Here is a 20,010-nt window from a genome sequence, read left to right as displayed (position 1 = left end):
GTCCTCAGCTCTTGTGAGGCCGCACCTCGAGTGCTGTGTCCAGTTTTGGGCCCCTCACTGCAAGAAAGACATTGAGGCCCTGCAGTGGGTTCAAAGAAGGGCGACAAAGCCGGTCTGGAGGGGTCTGGAGCACAGGCCTGATGAGGAGCGGCTGAAGGAGCTGGGGTTGTTCAGGCTGGAGAAGAGGAGGCTCAGGGGAGACGGTGTTGCTCGCTATAGCTACGTGAAGGGAGGTTGTAGCGAGCTGGGGGTCACAGAATCACAGAATTGTAGGGGTTGGAAGGGACCTCCAGAGATCATCGAGTCCAACCCCCCCCCAAAGCAGGTTCCCTACAGCAGGTCACACAAGTAGGCATCCAGGCGGGTCTTGAATATCTCCAGAGAAGGAGACTCCACCACCTCCCTGGGCAGCCTGTTCCAGTGCTCCGTCACCTCACCATAAAGAAGTTCTTGCGCACATTTGTGCAGAACTTCCTATGCTCCAGTTTTCGGCCATTTCCCCTTGTCCTGTCTCCACACACCGCTGAAAACAGTCTGGCCTCGCCACTCTGCCCCCCACACCTTAGATATTGATAGACCTGGACCAGGTCTCCTCTCAGTCTTCTCTTCTCAAGGCTAAACAGACCCAGCTCACTGAGCCTCTTGTCTCATGTAACTGTTGATAGAACCAGAGGGAATGGCTTCAAGCTGCGCCAGGGGAGACTTAGGCTGGACGTTAGGAAATTCTGCTTTTCTGAAAGAGTGGTCAGGCACTGGAATGGGCTGCCCAGGGAGGTGGTGGAGTCACTAATCCTGGAGGTGTTTACGGAACGTTTGGATTCTGTGTTGAGGGACGTGGTTTAGTGATTCCTATTGGTGACAGGCGGACTGTTGGACCGGATGATCTTGGAGGTCTTTTCCAACCGCGGTGATCCTGCGATTCCCTGCAGCCGCGCAGCTCGGCGCTCTGCTGCCGCCCGGCGGTGCCGGGGCTGAAGGCGGGCAGCGCAGCTCCCGGCGGGCGGCGGAACGAACGCGGTTGACAAAACGCAGCGGCTGCACTTCGCTGAAGCTTCGGGCGGCTCTCGCGGAGAGGAACACAGAGGGAACCACGCCGCCAGGACAGAGATCAGTAACGGAGCTCGGTGCTCAAATGGAAGGAAAATAATAATAATAATAATCCACGTGCACAACAGACATCCAAAATGGCTCAACATAATTTATTTTTTATGTTAAAATGTACAGAGTTCTTTTGAAAGTACTTGCTAGAAAGGGGAAAAAAAAGTGATATTACATACAAGTAGAGGAAGGGAGACCATCCAGCCAGGAGCATGACATGGAGAATTACAAAGGCATCTAGGCACCCCTTCCCCTTAGCTTACAAGTCACCATGAACGAAGTACAAAGAGATTACAAAACAGGAAAAGCAAATATAAACAGACAGGAATAAACTCAGCTTCATTTGTACATGCGGCTTTTAGAGGCATCTGGAGCTCCTATTCACACACTCTAGAGATCTCTTTAAAGAGAATTTTTTTTTTTTTCTTTCTTAAAATAGTTTTTAATATTCTACAACAAAGATAAAAAATTTTGAAGATGGAATGAAATGAAAAAGCTCTTATTTTAAAAGGCATCAAAGTCACTAACAGTGAGATTTTTTTTTTAATTTCTTTTAGAAGATTACCCAAGTTATCTTGCTAAAAATACATTTATTTATTTTCTTTTTAAACAGAAGTGAAAAAATGGTAGGTACCAATATTACTGTGTTGGATAATTTCTTTTTATATATAGAAAAGAACTTCTTTTTCTACAATAGTTCTACAGTCACAAAGGCTTGTGGAAAAGGGAGCTGCCCAATTGATTAAAAAATAAAATAAAATAAAATACAAAACCAAACCAAACGTAACAGCAAACAAACTAAATTCATGGCCCTCATCTCAACAGCTTCTCCTCCTGTCTCAGACCCATTCCACCCCACCACCCAACCCCAGCAACCAGGAAGCAGCGACGCAGCTGAAGATCTAGGAAGGAGAGGGCAGCACAGTGTGTGCTTCCTACCTGGGTTATTTGGAACTGGAATAGTATATACAGAGAAATGGAGTCCTACACAGCCTTGTACATGCTCAAAACTAAAGAGGAAAAAAACAAACAAACAAACAAACAAGGAAGTCCTTTGAATTCTGCCTTTTATGGTTAGCAGTTATTGGAAGAAAGTCCATTTTAGTGCATACGAAGAAACCCAACTTGTAGATTCTTTTGGTTTTTTTTTTTTTTTTTTTTTAAAGAAATAAGAAATTAGTCTTATTAATGTGTATTTCTGCTTCATATACAATAATAATAATAAAAAAAAAGATCTCTACATTAAGGGGTGTCCCTTTTTGAACTGGGTGACGTGCCAGCAGGTGCTGTCTCTATCACAGAGCAGTATAGCCAAAAAAGAACACAAACTGGATTATGCAGTAATAAAACAGCAAAATCCTGCCACCTGCATCCTACTGCGGTGCTTGGACTGTTTCACTCCTGTAAAACAGGCTGACTCCCTTCGTTTCCCACACTAGATCAGAAGCGTGGCTGACAAAACGGTCTTAAATAGTGGAAGAATCAGGGAAATGTTCAACGTGAGTGAATCCCCCTAACAGTGGCACATTCAGCAACTGCCCGTGCCACACCAGGAATGGAAGAGCGACAAGGACACCACAAGGCTCTCACCAAGTCACTTAAAACATACATTTTATCTTGCAAGATAATTGAAGTATAGAGACTAAGAGGCAGATCACTGCAAACAGATGCTTTTGAGCTCAGACCGCTCAAAGGTTCAGAACAAGACCCTCAGCATTTCCAAGTACACACTAAAGCAGAGTTTGGGATCTCAGAGTTGTGGTTGACTTGCAGTTCACCAGAAGAGCCTGCAACCCTTTTGTTTTTTTGTCCAATAATCATCCTACCCTCCTCATGACTGCACGATGGTTACGAACAGCTCATAGATGCTTCCAGTAGTTGAGAGTGACGTGTGCACGTGCAGACGTGCATGCCTGGGTTGTAAATGGGATCATTTTAAAAGTACATTATACTTTCAGAATGAAACATACAATTTCAATTAACTCATCTACAAAAACACCAATGTGAATAGTTTGTTTACATGTGTCTCCAAATTTTACTGAAGGCGAGAGTCAGGAAAAGCTCCAAGCTAAACTGTTTTTCCTGACTTGCAGAAATAAACAGCTTCATTTATCCTCTGTGTCCCCTTCCACTTCTCCCAATAAGTGCCTCCTGCTTGAAGTAGAAAATTCTAAGTGGGGTTTGGAGGGACGGGTTGTTACTCTTTGAGATGTCAGACATTTTACATTACTGCAGCGCTAAAAAAATGCATACGGAGGGACACAGGGGGAGGGAGGAGGACATACATTTGAAAAAAAAAAAAAGTTAGAAAGATGATTTCACCATTACACATATTCTGTCCACATGGTCAGCAAAGTAAGGCTCTTTTTAAATTATGAAAACATTTTGTGCATGTTTTCCCTCTAAAAAACATCTGTAAATGATTTCAGCTGTAAAATGTTTCAGGATTGTGAAGAAAACAACCCCTCTTTCCCTCCCCCACCCCATCCCCAGAAAAAAAAAAAAAACACAAACAAAAACAAACAAAAAAACCCAGAAAACCAACAACAACAACAAAAACCACCAAGCTTTCTAAAAAATAAAATAAACCAAAGAAAATCCCTCTAAATCTACAGCAATATTTTAACTGGAAAAAGGTCCGTTTTCTCTGGTTCGTCAGTATAAAAGGTTCCTTTATTTATATATTTAAGTTTTTTGGATGCAAGCTCATCTTGCTCATCTTCTCATGTACGGTCCATTGAGAGACTGCTTGGGCACCCCAGCAGCATTCATGTAGCTGTGATGGGAGGGGCCAGTGTACATCATATTTCCATGAGGATTTGGCTGCATAGGCTGCTGGGTATAGGCCTGGCTCCCCATCATTCCCATCTGCATCTGCATAGGATACTGTGCTGTCTGGTTCATGTAGGCAGGGTTACTATGGTAACTGCTGTTCATCATGGGTTGTGTCATTCTGTAGCTGTTCATGGCATTAAGGGTGTTCATATTCATGGAATTAACATTGTATGGGGTGGTTGGCATTAGGTTGACCCCCATGTTCATACCTCGCTGAACAGCCAACGTACGAGGGCCAGCCTGCATGGCAACAGCAGGAGGGCTGCGGCCATAGAGTTGCTGCTGGTGTGCAGTTGCAGAGGGCAGGGGTGCTGATTTAGAGCGAATGGAAATATGCCCCTTGACTGGCATTTGCCCCTGCAACCTCTGTGTATGTGGAATGCCAATATTGGTAGCAGACATATTACACTGAAGCAGAGGTGACGTGAGGTTCATGGTAGTGGATGCCAGGTTTGGTGGGGGCGTCATGGTGGCTTGTGCTTGTGGTGTGCCTGCTAACGGGTGAGAGGGAGCTAGCTGAGCCAATCCTGTGTTGGACAGAGAAACACTGGTTGCATAGGAAGTCACAGCAGGAGAATGGCTATAAGGCATGGCATGAGGGTCCATAATGGTGTTCGTCAGCTGCTGCAACTTGGCTAAACTGAATGTGGCCGATGGTTGTGAATAGCTCCCAGCCCCAAAATCCCCTGGAATCCTCTCATAGATACTTATGTTACCAGTGGTTCCCGACTCAGGTATTTCCATGATCATAGGTGCTGGGGTGAAGCTGTTGTTCATACTGCACTGGGACAGTGAAGGTTGCTGCTGGGGTGGAGGTGGAGGCTGTGGCTGCTGTGACTGAGGCTGCTGCTGTTGTGGCTGCGCTGCTGGCTGCTGGTTACTTGGAGGTCTTTCTATGACACAGCTCTGAGGTGACTTGATATTACAGTTTGCTGCAGGCTGGACAGTGCTTTGCTGCATCATGCTGCAACTGCTGCCAATGTTTGCCATTTGCTGAGTGACAACACAACTGTTCTGCGTGAGGCTGCTGGAAGAAGACAGTCCCCCATAGGAACAGCTGCTCTGAGAAGAGTTATTTCCACAAATGCTGCCTCCCATAGTGGAGTCATAGCTGCTCGGGTTTTCGTAATTCTCTGTGGTGCTCTCAATGCTGCCAAGGTCACTGAAGCCACTATCCACCACCTGCTGAGAGTGGTCTGATACTGAAGGCACATCCATCATGGGGCTGGTCTCCATGTTCTGCATAGAGGGTGCGGACAGGGATCCTTGTTCAGGGCTTATCTGGGTGTAACTGCTCTCCAGAGCAGGCACATTTGGGCTGCTGACAGAACGAACAGACTGGCTGGGGTGGGACTGAACAGAGGATATTGGACTGTTGTGTTCTGAGGCCTGGCAATCTTCAACCATTGATATCTGAGGATCCTCTTCAGTCTGGGTGTAACTCTGCAGAGTTTGACAAGCCGCAAGAGTCTCTTCACAGTCCTGGTAAGCTACATCATGTTCATTGCCTTCCTCCTGTGTCAAGGACTGGACTGCTTGAACAGTTTCAAGATCTAGTTCACTGTGAGGAATCTCTTCCTCTTCTTTTAATTCAATTAAACCTTCTTTATTACTTGGATCTTCTTCACGATCATCTTCAGACCCAGGAACATGCTCTGAGCCTGCTGATGTTTCATTGGAAGCCTGCTCTTCCTCAGAATCTGCCTCTGCTTCATCTTTTCCTTTTGCATCTTCTCTACTGCTTGGTATATTTGTTTCTAAAAAACATTCCTGAACATCAGGTTCCTCCTTCACCCCTTCTCTTACAGGCTGTTCCTCCAATTCTTTTTTCTTCACAGACTCCAGATGACCATCATCTTCGTCATCAGCATCATGGTCTTCATTCTGATTTGCCACTACTGCAATTTCATCATCTTCCTCGTGGTCCTGCTCAGGTTCATCCAGCTCTTGCTGCTCTTCTTCTGATTGCCTTTGCTCTTCTAATACTTGTGGTTTCTCCTCCACCTCCTCTTCTATTTCAGGTTCTTTAACTTCTGGCACTGGACTACTGCTGCTGTCCACTGGAGAAACTGCTCTTACTTCACTGCTGGCTGCATCTTCCTCTTCTCCTTCTCCAACCTCTTCTGCTTCCATATTCGCATCTTCCTCTTTCCTTTCCTCATTAAGAGGCAGCTCTTCTTTTTGCTCAACATTTTCCTCTTTATCTGAAATTTTGGACTTACGCCCTGTTTTTGAATTAGCTATCACTGCATCAATTCCCTCTCCCTGAACTGATGGTGGCACTTTATCCCGGTTCAGTTTAAATCCTGGTTTTCGACCGGGTCTTTTCTTCCAATGGACTGGTTTTCGGCTTTTGCCTTTTGGCCATCCCTTCTTCTTTTTCATGGGTGTAGAAGTATCTGGATCAAGTGAAGAATCATTTGCTTCACACTTTCTCAGCATAGATAATGGTTTCAAAGTTGGAGTATCTAAAAACACAAACAGAAAAATGCTGTTCACGCCGAGCATTCATGGAAACTTTCCCAAGCATTCTACCATGCTTAGGAACTTAGATATCTAGCTTAGCATTTTATTGTTTAGAGTAGCAAGAAAGATCAAGGTCTGCTCATCAATTGCAAAGCATACTGCATTTTCAAAGAGCAATGCTTTCAGGATGTTGCATGGTCAAAGATCTGAGCCTTCAATAAACAAGTCAAATTAAACACTAGGCTACAATAAAAGTTATGTTTCCATTTGGATCTGTATTTTGTGCATCTGCTGCAGAAATAAGATATTTTTACTTTGTCCTGGCTTACATTTCTGAATGCCTACAGAAATACACAGATGACTGAACTAGGCTGTTTTTAACCTAGGAAAACACTTAAAAGGAATCTAAATTCCTCTCTCATCTGACTTTTATTTGATGAACTATTATTTTGCATTTCAGTAACTTTCCAAGTACTATAATAATTCCACAGCCTATACTATCAGAAATAGATGCTTAATGAATTTACCGAATACTGTAAGGCCTCCCCCTTAGTAATTCTGTTTTGAACTTGTCCATTACAATAGTCAGTGGCATTTCATACAACTGCTGAAAAACTCTTGCACGGACACTAGTCAATATTCACACTTTATCATCTGATTTTTGGTTTTCAGACACTCAATCTTCTTAATCTGCTTTTGTGTTAGTTTTTATTTTGTCTGCTGGACAGAGAATCATTCTTACCAATTAACAGTTCTCACATAGGTAAACAAAAGTAGTAAGTTGCTCTTGCCTCTGCTTATAATCCAAGGTGACTGAATTCTTTGAATCTATCGTAATAGAAAATTTGTTTCAGTGCCTTTATCAACCCACGACTGTTCTTTGAAATATTTCAATTTATTGATACTCTTATCAAGTGTGAATAAAAGTAAAGACAGCAGTAGTAGCTTCACCAAAGATGACAAGATGTCTCTGCTCCACTTGAGATTTCCCCATTTATATACTTAAGGATCATCCAAATCTTTGAGCCATGCTCACTTTGATACCATGCTCACTTGATTACTAGATGTGAACTTCAAATGCTTTCTCATACACTATGTATGCCACCGTGATGTCCTTCACTTCATTTACCAAATCCTTTCTTTTCTTGTCAGCTGCAACACTGTTTCTTTAATATTTACCCATAAAATAGTAAACAAAGCAGACTCGACAGCCCAACTCAATTCCAGTCTAGGCATTTTCCAAAGAGAGCTGTTGTAAATCCACAGTTATTCCAAGAATTCAAAAGGTAACACTAAAAGTGTTCCTAGTAATAAAAAAATTCATCTTAAGCACCAATAATTTGTCAGCTGACTTATTCTTGCCCTTTGTTCAACTTTAACCCTGCAATTCTGTGAACTGGATGTGAACAGTGTTTGGTGTCCCCAGAAGTTACTCAGTCTGTTTACAAACAAATTAATCCATGGTGAGCCACATTTTTTTTTTTTTTTTTTTAAGTTTCAAAGATGCTATTTATTCCAAGTTAGATATCCACTAAAAACTACATAAAAGAAATTCTGACAGGTATTTATCTTCAATACCTCACACCAGAAGCATACTAGAAAAAATTCTGAATATGAAGAATGAGCTTAAACACTGAGTTCAAAGTTTAACAATGCCTTGAAGTCATCCATTAAAAAATATTTTGAATGTGAATAAAAGAAAGAAAGGATTTGCCAGATGAGATGAGGTAGGAAGAAGAAAATGCTGCTTTCATGGTATTTGTTAAAGCATTAACATTCAAAAATTTCCAAATAAATAAATAAATAGATCCATGTCTTTAAAAAAAAACATAGAATCTATTTCTCTTCTTCTTTGCTTCCTATTTACTACAGGAGATTAGCTTTTACTAGTTCTTTAGTAAAATCCTGTACTTTTATCTGTACTGTCGTTGATTTAACAACATTAAGGAGGAAAAAAAAGTAAATGATTTTATGATGGTTGGCTTTCTGTAGAGTAATTTCATATTAAATGTGTCCTGTTCTAGTCTCCCTCATACATGAAAGATATGGACATACTGGAGAGCGCCCAGCAAACAGCTACAGAAATGACTAAGATGGAAGCATCTCTCCTGTAAGGAAAGTTTGAAAGAATAGGGACTGCAGAAGGCTCAGGAGGATCTTAATATGCACAGATACCTGAAGAGGGGCAATAAAGAACATGGAACAAGACTCTTTTCAGTGGTGCCTAACCAGACTTTTGAAGCTTACCACCAAACATACCATTATTGTCATCAGACTCCTCCTCATCTTTGGACTTCCTCTTTGAAGAGGGTCTGTTCCTGAGGGTGTCTTGTGGGGTTAAGTGCTGAAAGTATCCACTGGACAAAAGTTCATTCTCCTCATCTTCCTCGTCCTCTTCTTCCTCTTCCTCCTCCTCAATTTCAAATGTAGGCTCTAATCGGGGCATTGGTCGTTCAGCATCTGAGTCCTCAAATGGTTCATCCAGCACTTCTGTGGTCTCCGAGATTGTTTCAGTAACAACACTGCTGTTGTGGTGCTTACGCTTACGTACTCTCCTCTTCCGATGAAGAATTGGTTTCTGAGAGAAGATGGAGGGAGAAGATGTTTTATTGACTGCAGAAATAACACACTTAAAACAAAAAACACAAACAGCTGAGTTTTACTTCTTAATGCAGCATCCCATGAGGATTTTATTTGTGTTGACAGGATTGACCTCTCTATGGTTAATCACTTCAAAGACTTCATGCTGCCATTTTATTTGTTTAGATAGTATTTGTATTTTGAAAGCTTCTTTTAAAAGTAGGAGCATACCTGTTTTTATTTTGACTGAATATAACTTCAATAACCAAGCCAGAAAACATCACAAGGAAAAAATGGGAAAAAATTACCTCTGATGCAACAAAAAAGACCACTAACTGTAAGATAACAGCACTCTCTGGAGTTCTAGAACACTGAGCAGATGCTACCTGTACATTTAATACCTATCTCGTGAATTGCAATGACCCTCAAAACAACACCAGCATACTGACAAAACAGGCTGCATAATATAATCAGAGACAACAAGAAGAAATAAAAAAAGCACAGACCTTTCGTTTTAATGTTGGTTTGGTAAGAACAGGTGGAGAGCTTGATCGGGGACTCACAGGGTCATCATCTTCCTCTTCGCTGCTCTCACTAAAACACCTCAGAAGTGTCCTATCACTATCGCTGTAGCAGTGGGGTAATCTTTCACAGTCCTCTGGGAACCTATTCTTCAGTGGCTCCGTGTTCTTTTTCAGCTGTCCTCTCCACCTTTCCACACCTTCACTATAATGCTGATGGGGAACTGCAGATTTTTCATTTTTGCCATACTGCACTTGGGAAACCACAGATTTTTCCTCATCTTCAGCATAATGGCCTCTTGGGGTTGGAGACTTCTCTTCACATTCACACCTTTCCTGCAAGGCTGATGACTTCTCCTCACATTCACTGCACCGGCCTCGTGAAGCTACTGATTTCTCCTCGCATTCGCTGCATCGTTCACTGGGAATGGCTATTTTGTCCTCAATGGGCAACGTTGGTTCCTTCTCACAAAAGGGTTCTCGAAGTTTTTTGCCCTTGCGGTTCCATCGACCTCTTCGTGATGTTTGACTGTTTGCTGGAAGACTGTCCAGTGAAAAAACGTGCTTGTTCGGCCGCGTGGAATTGACGGGAGCGATGACATCTGGCTTTTTTTCATTCTTTGTTGGTGAATAGGGTTCTTGTTCTTTCTTCTCCCATGACACAGATTTTACCATCTAATAGAAATAAAAACAAACAGATTTCATTCTTTCTATTTGACGCAGTGGAAACTTTTAAACAAGAAATCATTGAACTGTAACAAGGACAACCTTACAGAATCTGAGAACAATTGAATTGACCTGTACAAGGTTGTCACAGCACCCACGGCCACTCCTTCCCCCTACTACACAGAAGTAACAGATTCACTCTTACACTGGACTCTGAGTCTTTATCATGTTGTTGCTCTTCATTTTCCCCATCCTCTGTCTCCTCTTCCTCATCCTCAGAGACAACAGAGTTGGAAACTATAACAGGTGTCCAACGCAGACACTCTGCATCCACATCTATTGGTCGCACATTATTTCTAAGCTTTGCCATATGTTCTTGGATAAGCTTCTCTCGACGAATGATGACAAATCTAAACAATAATGATACTGATTAACAACAGGCTACACAATATACATGTTGTCATGTGGCACAGGTACTTTCAATCAATGTAATCTCAATGTGAGTAACTTTAGAGAGTTAAATTCTTAAATTCTTTCCGCTTCTTGTTAATGGTGAAGTCATTATCCTTACATGGGTAACATTCAGTTGGAGAGCACCACTTTTAACATGTGTTAAATTGGCAGAGGGTAAGCTACTTCGCTAAAAGGCAAAATGAAACACACACAAAAAAATAGGCTGCTTTGAAAAGTTACATTCCACTACCAGTGTGGATTTTATTCAGCTGTCTGGGAGTAACATCACTAATTATTTTTGTATCAAAGTAGAAAGTATCATAATAATACTCTAAAGTTTAACACAAACTAAGACTGAATATTATCCCACTTCCAAAACAGCAACTGTCTGAATTAAGAGTAATTCCCAGAATTTCATTTGACTGGTACACAGTACTGGCCAAGCAAACTACCTCTACTCTATATCCAAACACAGTGATCTAGCCCATTATCTAAACAAGTTAATGACACCTTGGATAAACATTGAAAAAGGGGAAACAACTAATCAGTGTCAGGAAAATGAAACATACTTCCCTCTAGAGATCTTCTTTTGCTCCATTCCAGAGGTTACTGATTTCTTAGAAGGACTTCAAGAGAACATGGCCAAGAGACCAGCTTGCTTTCTTTCAAAGATGCAGATTACTTGGAAGTTTCACAGCTGCAGAACTCTACAGACAGTAATCTGGTACAGCTTTGGCACTGAACAAGTCTTCCATCACAAGAAAGCATCATAGATCTCAACAGACAATATTTGGACAACTAAACTTTTAAATAAAATTAAGCTTATTAGATGTAATTTGCCTCCAGACACTATTTAACTTCCTTCGAATACATATGAGTCTACCTGGAAATGGAACAGAACAATTGTACTCACTGATCACTACGGAAGTCAAGCATTCGGAGGTGATGCAGAGTGGAAGTGATATCTTGAGGGCAGATTCCAGTCAGCTTACTCAATTTCTTGATGCTTAACTGCTTGTCATGTTGATGATAAAGGCACTCCAATATTACGCTTTTCCAATAAGCCATATATGAGAGCCGCCCCAGGTCTGACAGGGGCTTCTCTGGTGATCCTGCTTGGCCCTCACGCTTTGAAAGCAGATAGCCTAAGGAAGAGCAAGAAAAAAGCATTGATTTCTCAAGACAATTCACTGAGCTGCTTTGTTTCAGCAATATTTTCAGGAGAACAACAGATTATACACACAAGGATTTTTTTAATTCTAAAACTATTCTACTATAATTAGATAAGGAAGATTTTTCCTCAGGACATTAACTCAACCATTAGCATATCCATACAGAGGTCTATGTCAGCAAAATGAGAGGTACAGTTAGAGCAGCAAGTTTTCCAGTGAACATGTGGATTTACGTAAGAATATAAGAACATTCAGAGAACATCCACTGCTCAAAATCAGCCATTTTCATTGCTCTTAAAGCTGAATTAAAACTTAACTATGACTACATTCATTTAATCAAGCTGCTAAAGTTTCGACAGACTGCAGTTTTACAGTTTGCTTTCTGTATAAATAACTACATACACAAGGTAAGCTTCTGCAAAAACTCTATCTATACTGACATGTGCCTGCAGTTTCCACAATAAGCTGCTTACAAAGGACACGAGATAGAAAAAAAATCATTTTTTCCTTCAGAATTTAAGCCTTTCAATGAAGAGAGTGAGTTAAGTTCAGATGACTGTGAACTTCAGTATCCCTCTCCTGAGATTTTTTTTCAATTAAAAACAGATAAATATCCTCTTCCTGAGATAAGCTTCTATTTAAAATGTGAAAGGAAAAAAGAGTTAAAAAGCAAAACAAAGAAAATTCCTTACTGAAATCAATGAGGAACCTGCCATAGCCCTTACGCTGGTACTGTGGAAGAATCATGATACAGGAAACATTGTATTTCTGTTGGCAGTGTTTTTCCTGTTGAGATTTAAAAAAAAAATAAATAAAAAAATAGTAGTACATTTTAAAAATAAAAGAGCAGACATAAATACCAGATGTTATTCCGCACAACTTCATAATTACTTTTAATGAAAACTGAGATAGCTACGAAGCTTCTTCCAAGTCTGAAGTATTAAAATACTTGCCTTGGAAAAGTAACCAACAAGGTGACAACCCTTGACATCGTTCTGTGTCAGCACATAGAAAAGAAATGGTTCCACATCATAATAAAGAGTCTTGTGGTCCAGGAAGAGTTTGGCTAACAAGCACAAATTCTGGCAGTAGATAGTGCTGACATTGCCATCGACCTACAAAAATGAGGAAAAGTTATGTCACTCCATATGCTGGCATACAAGGAAATGCTTCATGTGGGTACCCCCATACATTTGAAACACCTAACACAAAATGAAAACTTCAATGCCACAGGTAGAATCTTATGAGATTTCAAATTTTACAGCATAAGGGCCCTGGCCAAGTATTAGATTCATTAATTTAAAAGAGAACTTAAAATTCTTTTCTCTAAAATGAATACGCCTTCTCTTATTACAGACTGTTTATCCATTAAAAAAAGGTCAGCAACTGCTGCTGGCTTATACCTCTTCACTCTTTGCATGTGAGTGTTTAACAAAATGAAGATTTTGAGAGCTACAGAACACTTATCACACCACTGGGTACTAAAAACTGCTTTAGAGATAACAGTGAGAGGCTTAGTTTCTTAACTTACCTCAAAGACTGAAATATTGTTTTTTCTATAAATTTCATTGGCTGGAGGATGGAACCAGCCACATTTTTTCATATGCTGTTGGAGAATAGTTCTGCTTTTCATATACTTTAGACAGAATTCACAAAGGTACAGCTTGGGTAGCCTATAAGCAAAGGTAAAGAAAATCAAAGATTGAAGAAAAAGCCTTTCATACAATATTCCTCACTCCTGAAGATAAAAAACTTGATGAAAACAAAACCTGTATATATAATCACAGTTCTATGACAGAGCAAACTTTTGTGTTCTACTTGTACAAAAAAGAAACAAAAAAACACAAAACAAACACCCATACCGTGCTTAAAGTCACAGCATTTACTTATTCTATAGTAAATACATATTAAAAAAATAAGTACTTAATATCCTACCTAACTAGTTTTACATTATAGCAAATGGTATGGCAGTGGTATACACTCCTGGGAAATGGATTATAATGTCATCAAGCTCTTTTAACGTCATTTTTCATATTATATTAGCACAAATAATTTGAATGCAAGTATCCTGATATTACTGTGATTTAATTCCATTTATAAACACTAGCTTGGGCAGATCTACTCTTCTCAGTTACCCCCAATGCCTTTTGGAAAGCTAGAAGAATTCCTGATGACAGACCACACATTCTCATTATTCTACCATTTCTACCACAGTTTTCTTCCATTTTCTCTCTCTAGCTATGGCCCTTGAAAGTTATTCTTTACGTCCCAACTTTATGTTGGGAGAATTTACTGTTAAGACAAGCTTGCGAAGTTATTCATCAAAAGAACATCAAAACATCACAGCAACAACCTTTGAGACACCAAAACGTAAAACATTTATAGTTTAGATGTACTGAACACCAAACAGCATAAAAATAATACATCAAAAGTGATTCATATTAAATTTCAATTTATTTTTTCTCTTTCAAGTCCTGAATGGCATACAGCTCTTCTTAACGAGCTCATTTAATAAGCAGTTAACATCTTATTACCTCAACAATTTTATTATTTTATATCATGATGATGTCACGTGTAAAGAACTACTGTAGTCAAATCAAGATACTCTATCATGTAGCTGAGGTTGCTCTCTCTGCAGGGCAGTAAATCAAACTTTTGAGAATCCATGTAATTTGTACACTCCTATGGCTCATAGTACATACAGGTTGTTAGAGAGTTTAAAGCCTTTCTGACTCTGTCTAAAAAACCATTAAGACAACTACCAGCTAACATGAAAAGTATCTGTATTATGTATACTTTTCCTCTGTCCTACACAGACTCTTACTAAGAGTTCCACATCTGCTGGAATACAGCTTTCCCATAAACACTGAAGCAGAACAAAGGAGAACATTCAGTCATACCTCGAATATTCTTGTGGATATGGGGAAGAGTACCAGGTCTGAATTTCATACTTGCCAAATTCGATGACAGAGGGGCATCGAACTTGTGGATCAGGAGGTCCAGTCACCCCTACTTTCTATGCAAGAAGGAAAAAAAATAAATAAATTTTGTGATTTGCCAAGTGAAAGATTTCTAAGCTAAAACAAATTACAACACTTATATAGCTTCAATGCAAACTGTCTCATCTGAACTCCATATTCCTCAGTATAATTTTACCTCTTTTACAAGTAAGATCCTTTCCACCAAATCCTGAAAAAGTAACTTTACCTGCAGTGCTTGCTCCTGAATATCTCTAAACAATTCCATATCTTTTTCAGTTAAGACATCCTGGCTTCCAAAAAAGCGCTCTTCATTTTCCTGCTTTCCATCCCAGCCATCCTGATTGTCTGTAAATAAAACAAAAAAGAAAAAATTGCCATCACCTGTAGTTACAAAGGAACACATGCTTTTTAGTGCAGCATGAAGCAACCTCTATCTGCATTCAGTCACTTTGTTGAGTTTCATAACAAGGTTTTCCACTCAGACTTGGAACCACATAGGAATAACCATTTCTGGATTTCTGACCACGTGAGAAGGAATGTCAGACATTTAACCAAAACTCATCACTTACGATTTCATGTTACAAATGTCATCATGGAACTAAAGAGACCATTGTGGATAAATGGCTTACCACTTCTCCTCTCACAAACAAGAATCAGTATTATTTAAATGCTATATTTGCTACAACTAAAATCAGGATGCTTATCACTCAAGCAACACCCTCCCACAAAAAAAAAACAACAATCAAAAAACAACAACAAACAAACCCCCAAGCCAACAACCCCAGCAAACAGAATAAAAAAAACCAAACAAGCAAAGTAGAACTATGTTCAAGGAAGGGATGCTCTCCAGCAGAAAGACAAACATTACATGAAACAAGCTCCTCTACGGGAGGAAAAATCAAGAAACATTTGCACGCAAACCTGATCAGAAAAAAGTCTTTCAGACATGTTTTCACTATATGTTTCCCATTTCATACTTCTACCATGCTGATCTTAATTGCATTGATTACACCCTATGTTATTTCTTTCAAACATGACGTTATTTAGCAATTTTATTTGGGTTATCAGTCAGCTCCTCATTATCAAAAGGGTATTTTATCTGATGGTAATCATTTAGTCCCTAATCACATCTTGTCATCATAAAGTGGCAAAGGTCTCCTCTTCCCTTTTCCAGCTGCTACAATGCACCAAAGATGACTGCATTTGAGTAACTTTCCAGCCTCCAACAACTCTCATCACTTCAGCATCCTAGCTTTTGTGAACATCTTCCTCAAGTACAAAGTACCTGCATTGGCAGAGTGAAAAATCTTTACCTGTGGGCCACTCTGAAGTGCTAGATTTTCTGGTACCCTTTTTCCTGATCCTATACTGCTGAGAATAGTCTACCACTTCCCCTCGAGCTTTCCGTCCATCAGGGGAGGGAGTGAAGAATTTAGTAAGGCCATCTATAAGCCCTTTGGTTTTCTTGTTAAACTTCAAGGTAGCACTGCCTTCTCTGCAGTAGTCCAACATATCTGTCTGCTCCAGGTATCCTCCTTCTGATGATGCTGACTGGCTGGACAGAGTTATCTTACGCTTCCGACCCCGACCAGGGCCAGTTCGAACTTTGCTGAAGGTTCCTTTTGATCTAAAGAAACAAAAGGAAACATATGGTAAGAACTGGTAAAGTGGTTTGGTGGTGGTGGCTAACAGAGTAGATTAGTATCTTTCCTATTTATTTATCTATCACACAGAAATTAAATGTGAACTAGTTCTAAGCACCTCAGTTCTGCATGCTGAACAGTATGAGCAATTAGTTTGAATATCAATAACAGATATTCATTGAATAAACGAAATTACAGAAGACAGTAGACAGAATGAATACACAGAAAGTTTCAATTGATATTTTCCAATTTATGTTTCTCTAAGCATCAGAAACAATGCAAAGCAAAGCTATTTTATCAGAAGAAGTAGCCATTCAGAATAACAGATCTGACACAAACAGCAAAATAAATTAATGACTATAAGGAACAGTTCGTTAGAAAATGGGAGCTATTACAAAGAATAATAATAATTAAAAAAAAAAATCAAGGCACAAATAAACTCTGTGAAATTACTTCATTCTTTTACATAACTCTTCAGAAATTCTGTATTAAAGAAAAATGAAAAACTCTTCATTGTAAAAAAAAATCTCACAAAGTAGACATGACACTTCAAAAACGCTCACTGTACAGAATCATACACTTCATTCCTTTTTATAGAGAAACTTACGTTGCATTTTGATTCTTTAACCTGTTTTTGGGACGTCCTATTGGATTAGCATAGCGCCGTTTTATCTGTGCTGCTTTCTTGTGTAAAAGTTTTCTTCCTTTCTTACGTGGCCGACATATCTGACATATCCACATACCTATAAAACACACAGTCTCCACTACTGAATGCAAGGAACATCTACATTGAAGAAAGGTAGAACAAAAGGCCCCAGGCTTTCCAAAAGAAAGGGTAAGGATTGGATCAAAGGTCCTCTCCACAGATACACATATAAGAAAAGTTATGCATAAACCAGCAATCTAAATTCATATTTGGTTAATTCCCACTCCCTCATACCCCACTATGATATATTTCCCACACCCATTTAGGAAACCTCTTTAACTGGTAGCATTGTCAGAAAAATGTAAAAAAGTAACATTTAATTATCACACATTCTGATCACAAATAAACTAATTCCAGTCATCTTTTATAGGATTTTTTTTTTCAATTATCAAAAAGAACCTTCCACAGGTAACCTGTTCTCTGGTGGAAATGAGAAGAAATGAGAAGTTTGGTTGTTTGGAAGTTTGAACAGTCTATTGTCTAAACAAATATCATTTCAGAAATGTACAAGATAACCATACACAACTATTCACTCAAATCAAAGCTGATCACTTTAATCTGCATGGATCAATTTTATTCCCTCAGTTCTTGAAGACTTTTTTTTAAATACCTGAAAAGCAATAATGTAAAGATCAAGTTAAAAGCAACTAAAAAAAAATAAAGTGTGTGGAAACACTTTCTAACCACTGATCTTTTCTTACACATTAAATCACACCTTTCATCACAAACTCCTCACCTTTTGGCATCCTGGTAAGAGGGGGATCACAGCACTCCATGTGAAAGCCACGGTCACATGAGTCACAAAATAGCATGTTATCCTGTTGAAGACAGATAAATTTAATCTCTCTTTAACGTGCATCAATCCCTCCATTAAAATTTGTCACCATCTGCGAGAATACACACATAGTTCTCAAACTACTGACACTGTATTTGACAGGTGTCAGAAAAACTATAAAACAGAAGCTGCAAATATTTAACTCAAGAATTGTTTTATGTTATATTTTAACAGAACATTCACAAGGCTGCTGTCATACTAAATCAGTCCATACTCCACTGTACTCACAGCATTTTTGCCCTGATCTCGACAGGAACTGCAGGTTTTGCACTCAATACATTGCCACCGCAAGGCTTTGACTCGAACTGTCAGCTCTGGTGAGAACTTCAAACAGGAAGGATGACCTGCAAGAAATGGAGAATGTGACACCAGTAAAACCACCCTACTGCTGCTAATGATCACAGATAGCTCACAGAGAGTTAGCTTTGTTAGTCACATATTTCCATGAAGAAATGTGATTATCCAGGTACTCCTGTTTTTAGGTGCCTCTATCCTTATCCACTCATACACAGCATCCTAGAAAGTAGATGGCAGGGCCATGTTCAAAAGCACACCAAGGTATTTTTTCATAACTTAATTGAGTTACGCTAGTAATCATTACTAGATTTTTCAAGAAACTTCCAGGCAGTAAATGAACTGCTTGTGTGTTAGGTTAATTTAAGTGTCTCCTCCTAGAACCAAAAGATTCAGTTCAGCTAACCATATCATGTCACACAAGCATACCCCCAGTACGTATGGATCAGTATCAGTCACTACACTAAATTTTTCTGTCTCAGGTGACTGTATTATTACCAGCAGCATTGGAAGTGGTCACCTACCACTGTTGCCACAGTCAGCACAAGAGATGAGCTCTTCAGGTTTCTTCTCCCGATTTTGCTCTTTTGTACCAAGGCAGAAACTGCAGATTGGAATTGGTTCAGCAACCGGCTGTGTGGGAAAAACAGACAATAAAGTCACTCAGTATTATCAAAGCAGCACATTATATAATACACCTAATCATGCAGGCATTTATATCACATGTAAATAGAATGTACTGCACATTGTGTTGCTTCTCACCTCACAGTAAATACTGCATTAACACTGTAACCCAAAGAGAAATGAGAACACTGAAGATAGGAGAAATAATCCCAGGCACAAAGGGAAAAGAGAATGGAATTCCAAGACTAGAGGAAACTTGGAAAAATAAGAGCAGCAAATTAATACGTAAGAGAAAGAAAACTAGAGCATGTTGATGTCTTAATTTGTCACCGAATGAATGAGCTATGAGGTGACACACATATGATCCTAGAACAGAGTAATCTTAGAAATTCCCATCACGTATCCAGAGAGCCATCATGTCAGAAGTGTTTGTGATACATTAACTGAAAGAAAATATTTCTTATGGAACAATGACAACTACTGCAATATCATTAACATGTTTATGAAAAGTGAAAATAAAAGGAAATTCTCGCACAAGAAATTATGCAAGTGTCCTATTTAGCACTCAGAAGCAGCACACAAAAAGGTCTGTCCACTCAGGAAAAGTTCAGGTTAATTAAACATTCCCTAGAGAAAAAGATATTTAAGATAAGGAACAACACTTGCAAAACCATAGCTAGCTATTAATTACTCAGCAATACTTTTAATTTGTAGAGTTTTTATGCCACAGGATTGGCATTATGTAACAGCTTCCTCAAAGAAGTAATGAGCACAGTAAACTGGCTGGTTTAAATTAAAGATATTTGATCAGCTAATGAGAGGGAAAGTATACCTTACCTCCAGTAACACTTAGTGCTGGATTAGGAATTTCTTTCTAATCCAATTCTGCATTTTCCAAGAAAAGTCTGTGAGTTACAGTTTTAAGAGCAAAGATACAAGTCCAATTGTGACTTGTGTGAGCACACAAAATAAAACCATTTGTTAGAAACACATTTAAAACAACAGAAACATGAAAAAAGTTAGATTATGGCACGTTTCCAGGCACATAAATTTCACTGCTGTATCACGTTACAGATTATAGCAAAAGCTACATCCAGAATGGCTTCCTAGAGAATCAGCTTGTTTTATATTGCTCC

The 20,010-nt window shown here is 39.4% G+C and overlaps 1 protein-coding gene across 1 annotated transcript in view; it reads right to left on the bottom strand.

Annotated features, from left to right (window-relative positions):
- Positions 1-1,178: 1,178 nt before the first annotated feature.
- KAT6A (lysine acetyltransferase 6A) overlaps positions 1,179-20,010 on the bottom strand; it is a 31,424-nt gene continuing 12,592 nt past the window's right edge. Inside the window, exons 4-18 of the mRNA XM_031602156.2 lie at positions 18,775-18,883; positions 18,185-18,300; positions 17,858-17,939; positions 17,023-17,158; positions 16,086-16,399; positions 14,999-15,117; positions 14,692-14,807; positions 13,323-13,464; positions 12,745-12,906; positions 12,484-12,577; positions 11,533-11,764; positions 10,372-10,576; positions 9,486-10,175; positions 8,659-8,977; positions 1,179-6,401 (exon numbers count right to left, since the gene is read on the bottom strand). Coding sequence (XP_031458016.1) covers positions 3,814-6,401; positions 8,659-8,977; positions 9,486-10,175; positions 10,372-10,576; positions 11,533-11,764; positions 12,484-12,577; positions 12,745-12,906; positions 13,323-13,464; positions 14,692-14,807; positions 14,999-15,117; positions 16,086-16,399; positions 17,023-17,158; positions 17,858-17,939; positions 18,185-18,300; positions 18,775-18,883 — 5,424 coding nt within the window. The 3' untranslated portion in view covers positions 1,179-3,813. The remainder of the gene's footprint in view (positions 6,402-8,658; positions 8,978-9,485; positions 10,176-10,371; positions 10,577-11,532; positions 11,765-12,483; positions 12,578-12,744; positions 12,907-13,322; positions 13,465-14,691; positions 14,808-14,998; positions 15,118-16,085; positions 16,400-17,022; positions 17,159-17,857; positions 17,940-18,184; positions 18,301-18,774; positions 18,884-20,010) is intronic.

The sequence above is a fragment of the Phasianus colchicus genome, chromosome 27 (assembly GCF_987193195.1).
Source record: "Phasianus colchicus chromosome 27, bPhaCol1.hap1.1, whole genome shotgun sequence".
In the NCBI taxonomy this organism is placed as follows: Eukaryota; Metazoa; Chordata; class Aves; order Galliformes; family Phasianidae; genus Phasianus; species Phasianus colchicus.
The sequence above is the reverse complement of the archived record's forward strand: the minus strand, read 5'-3'. Positions and strand labels throughout refer to the sequence as shown.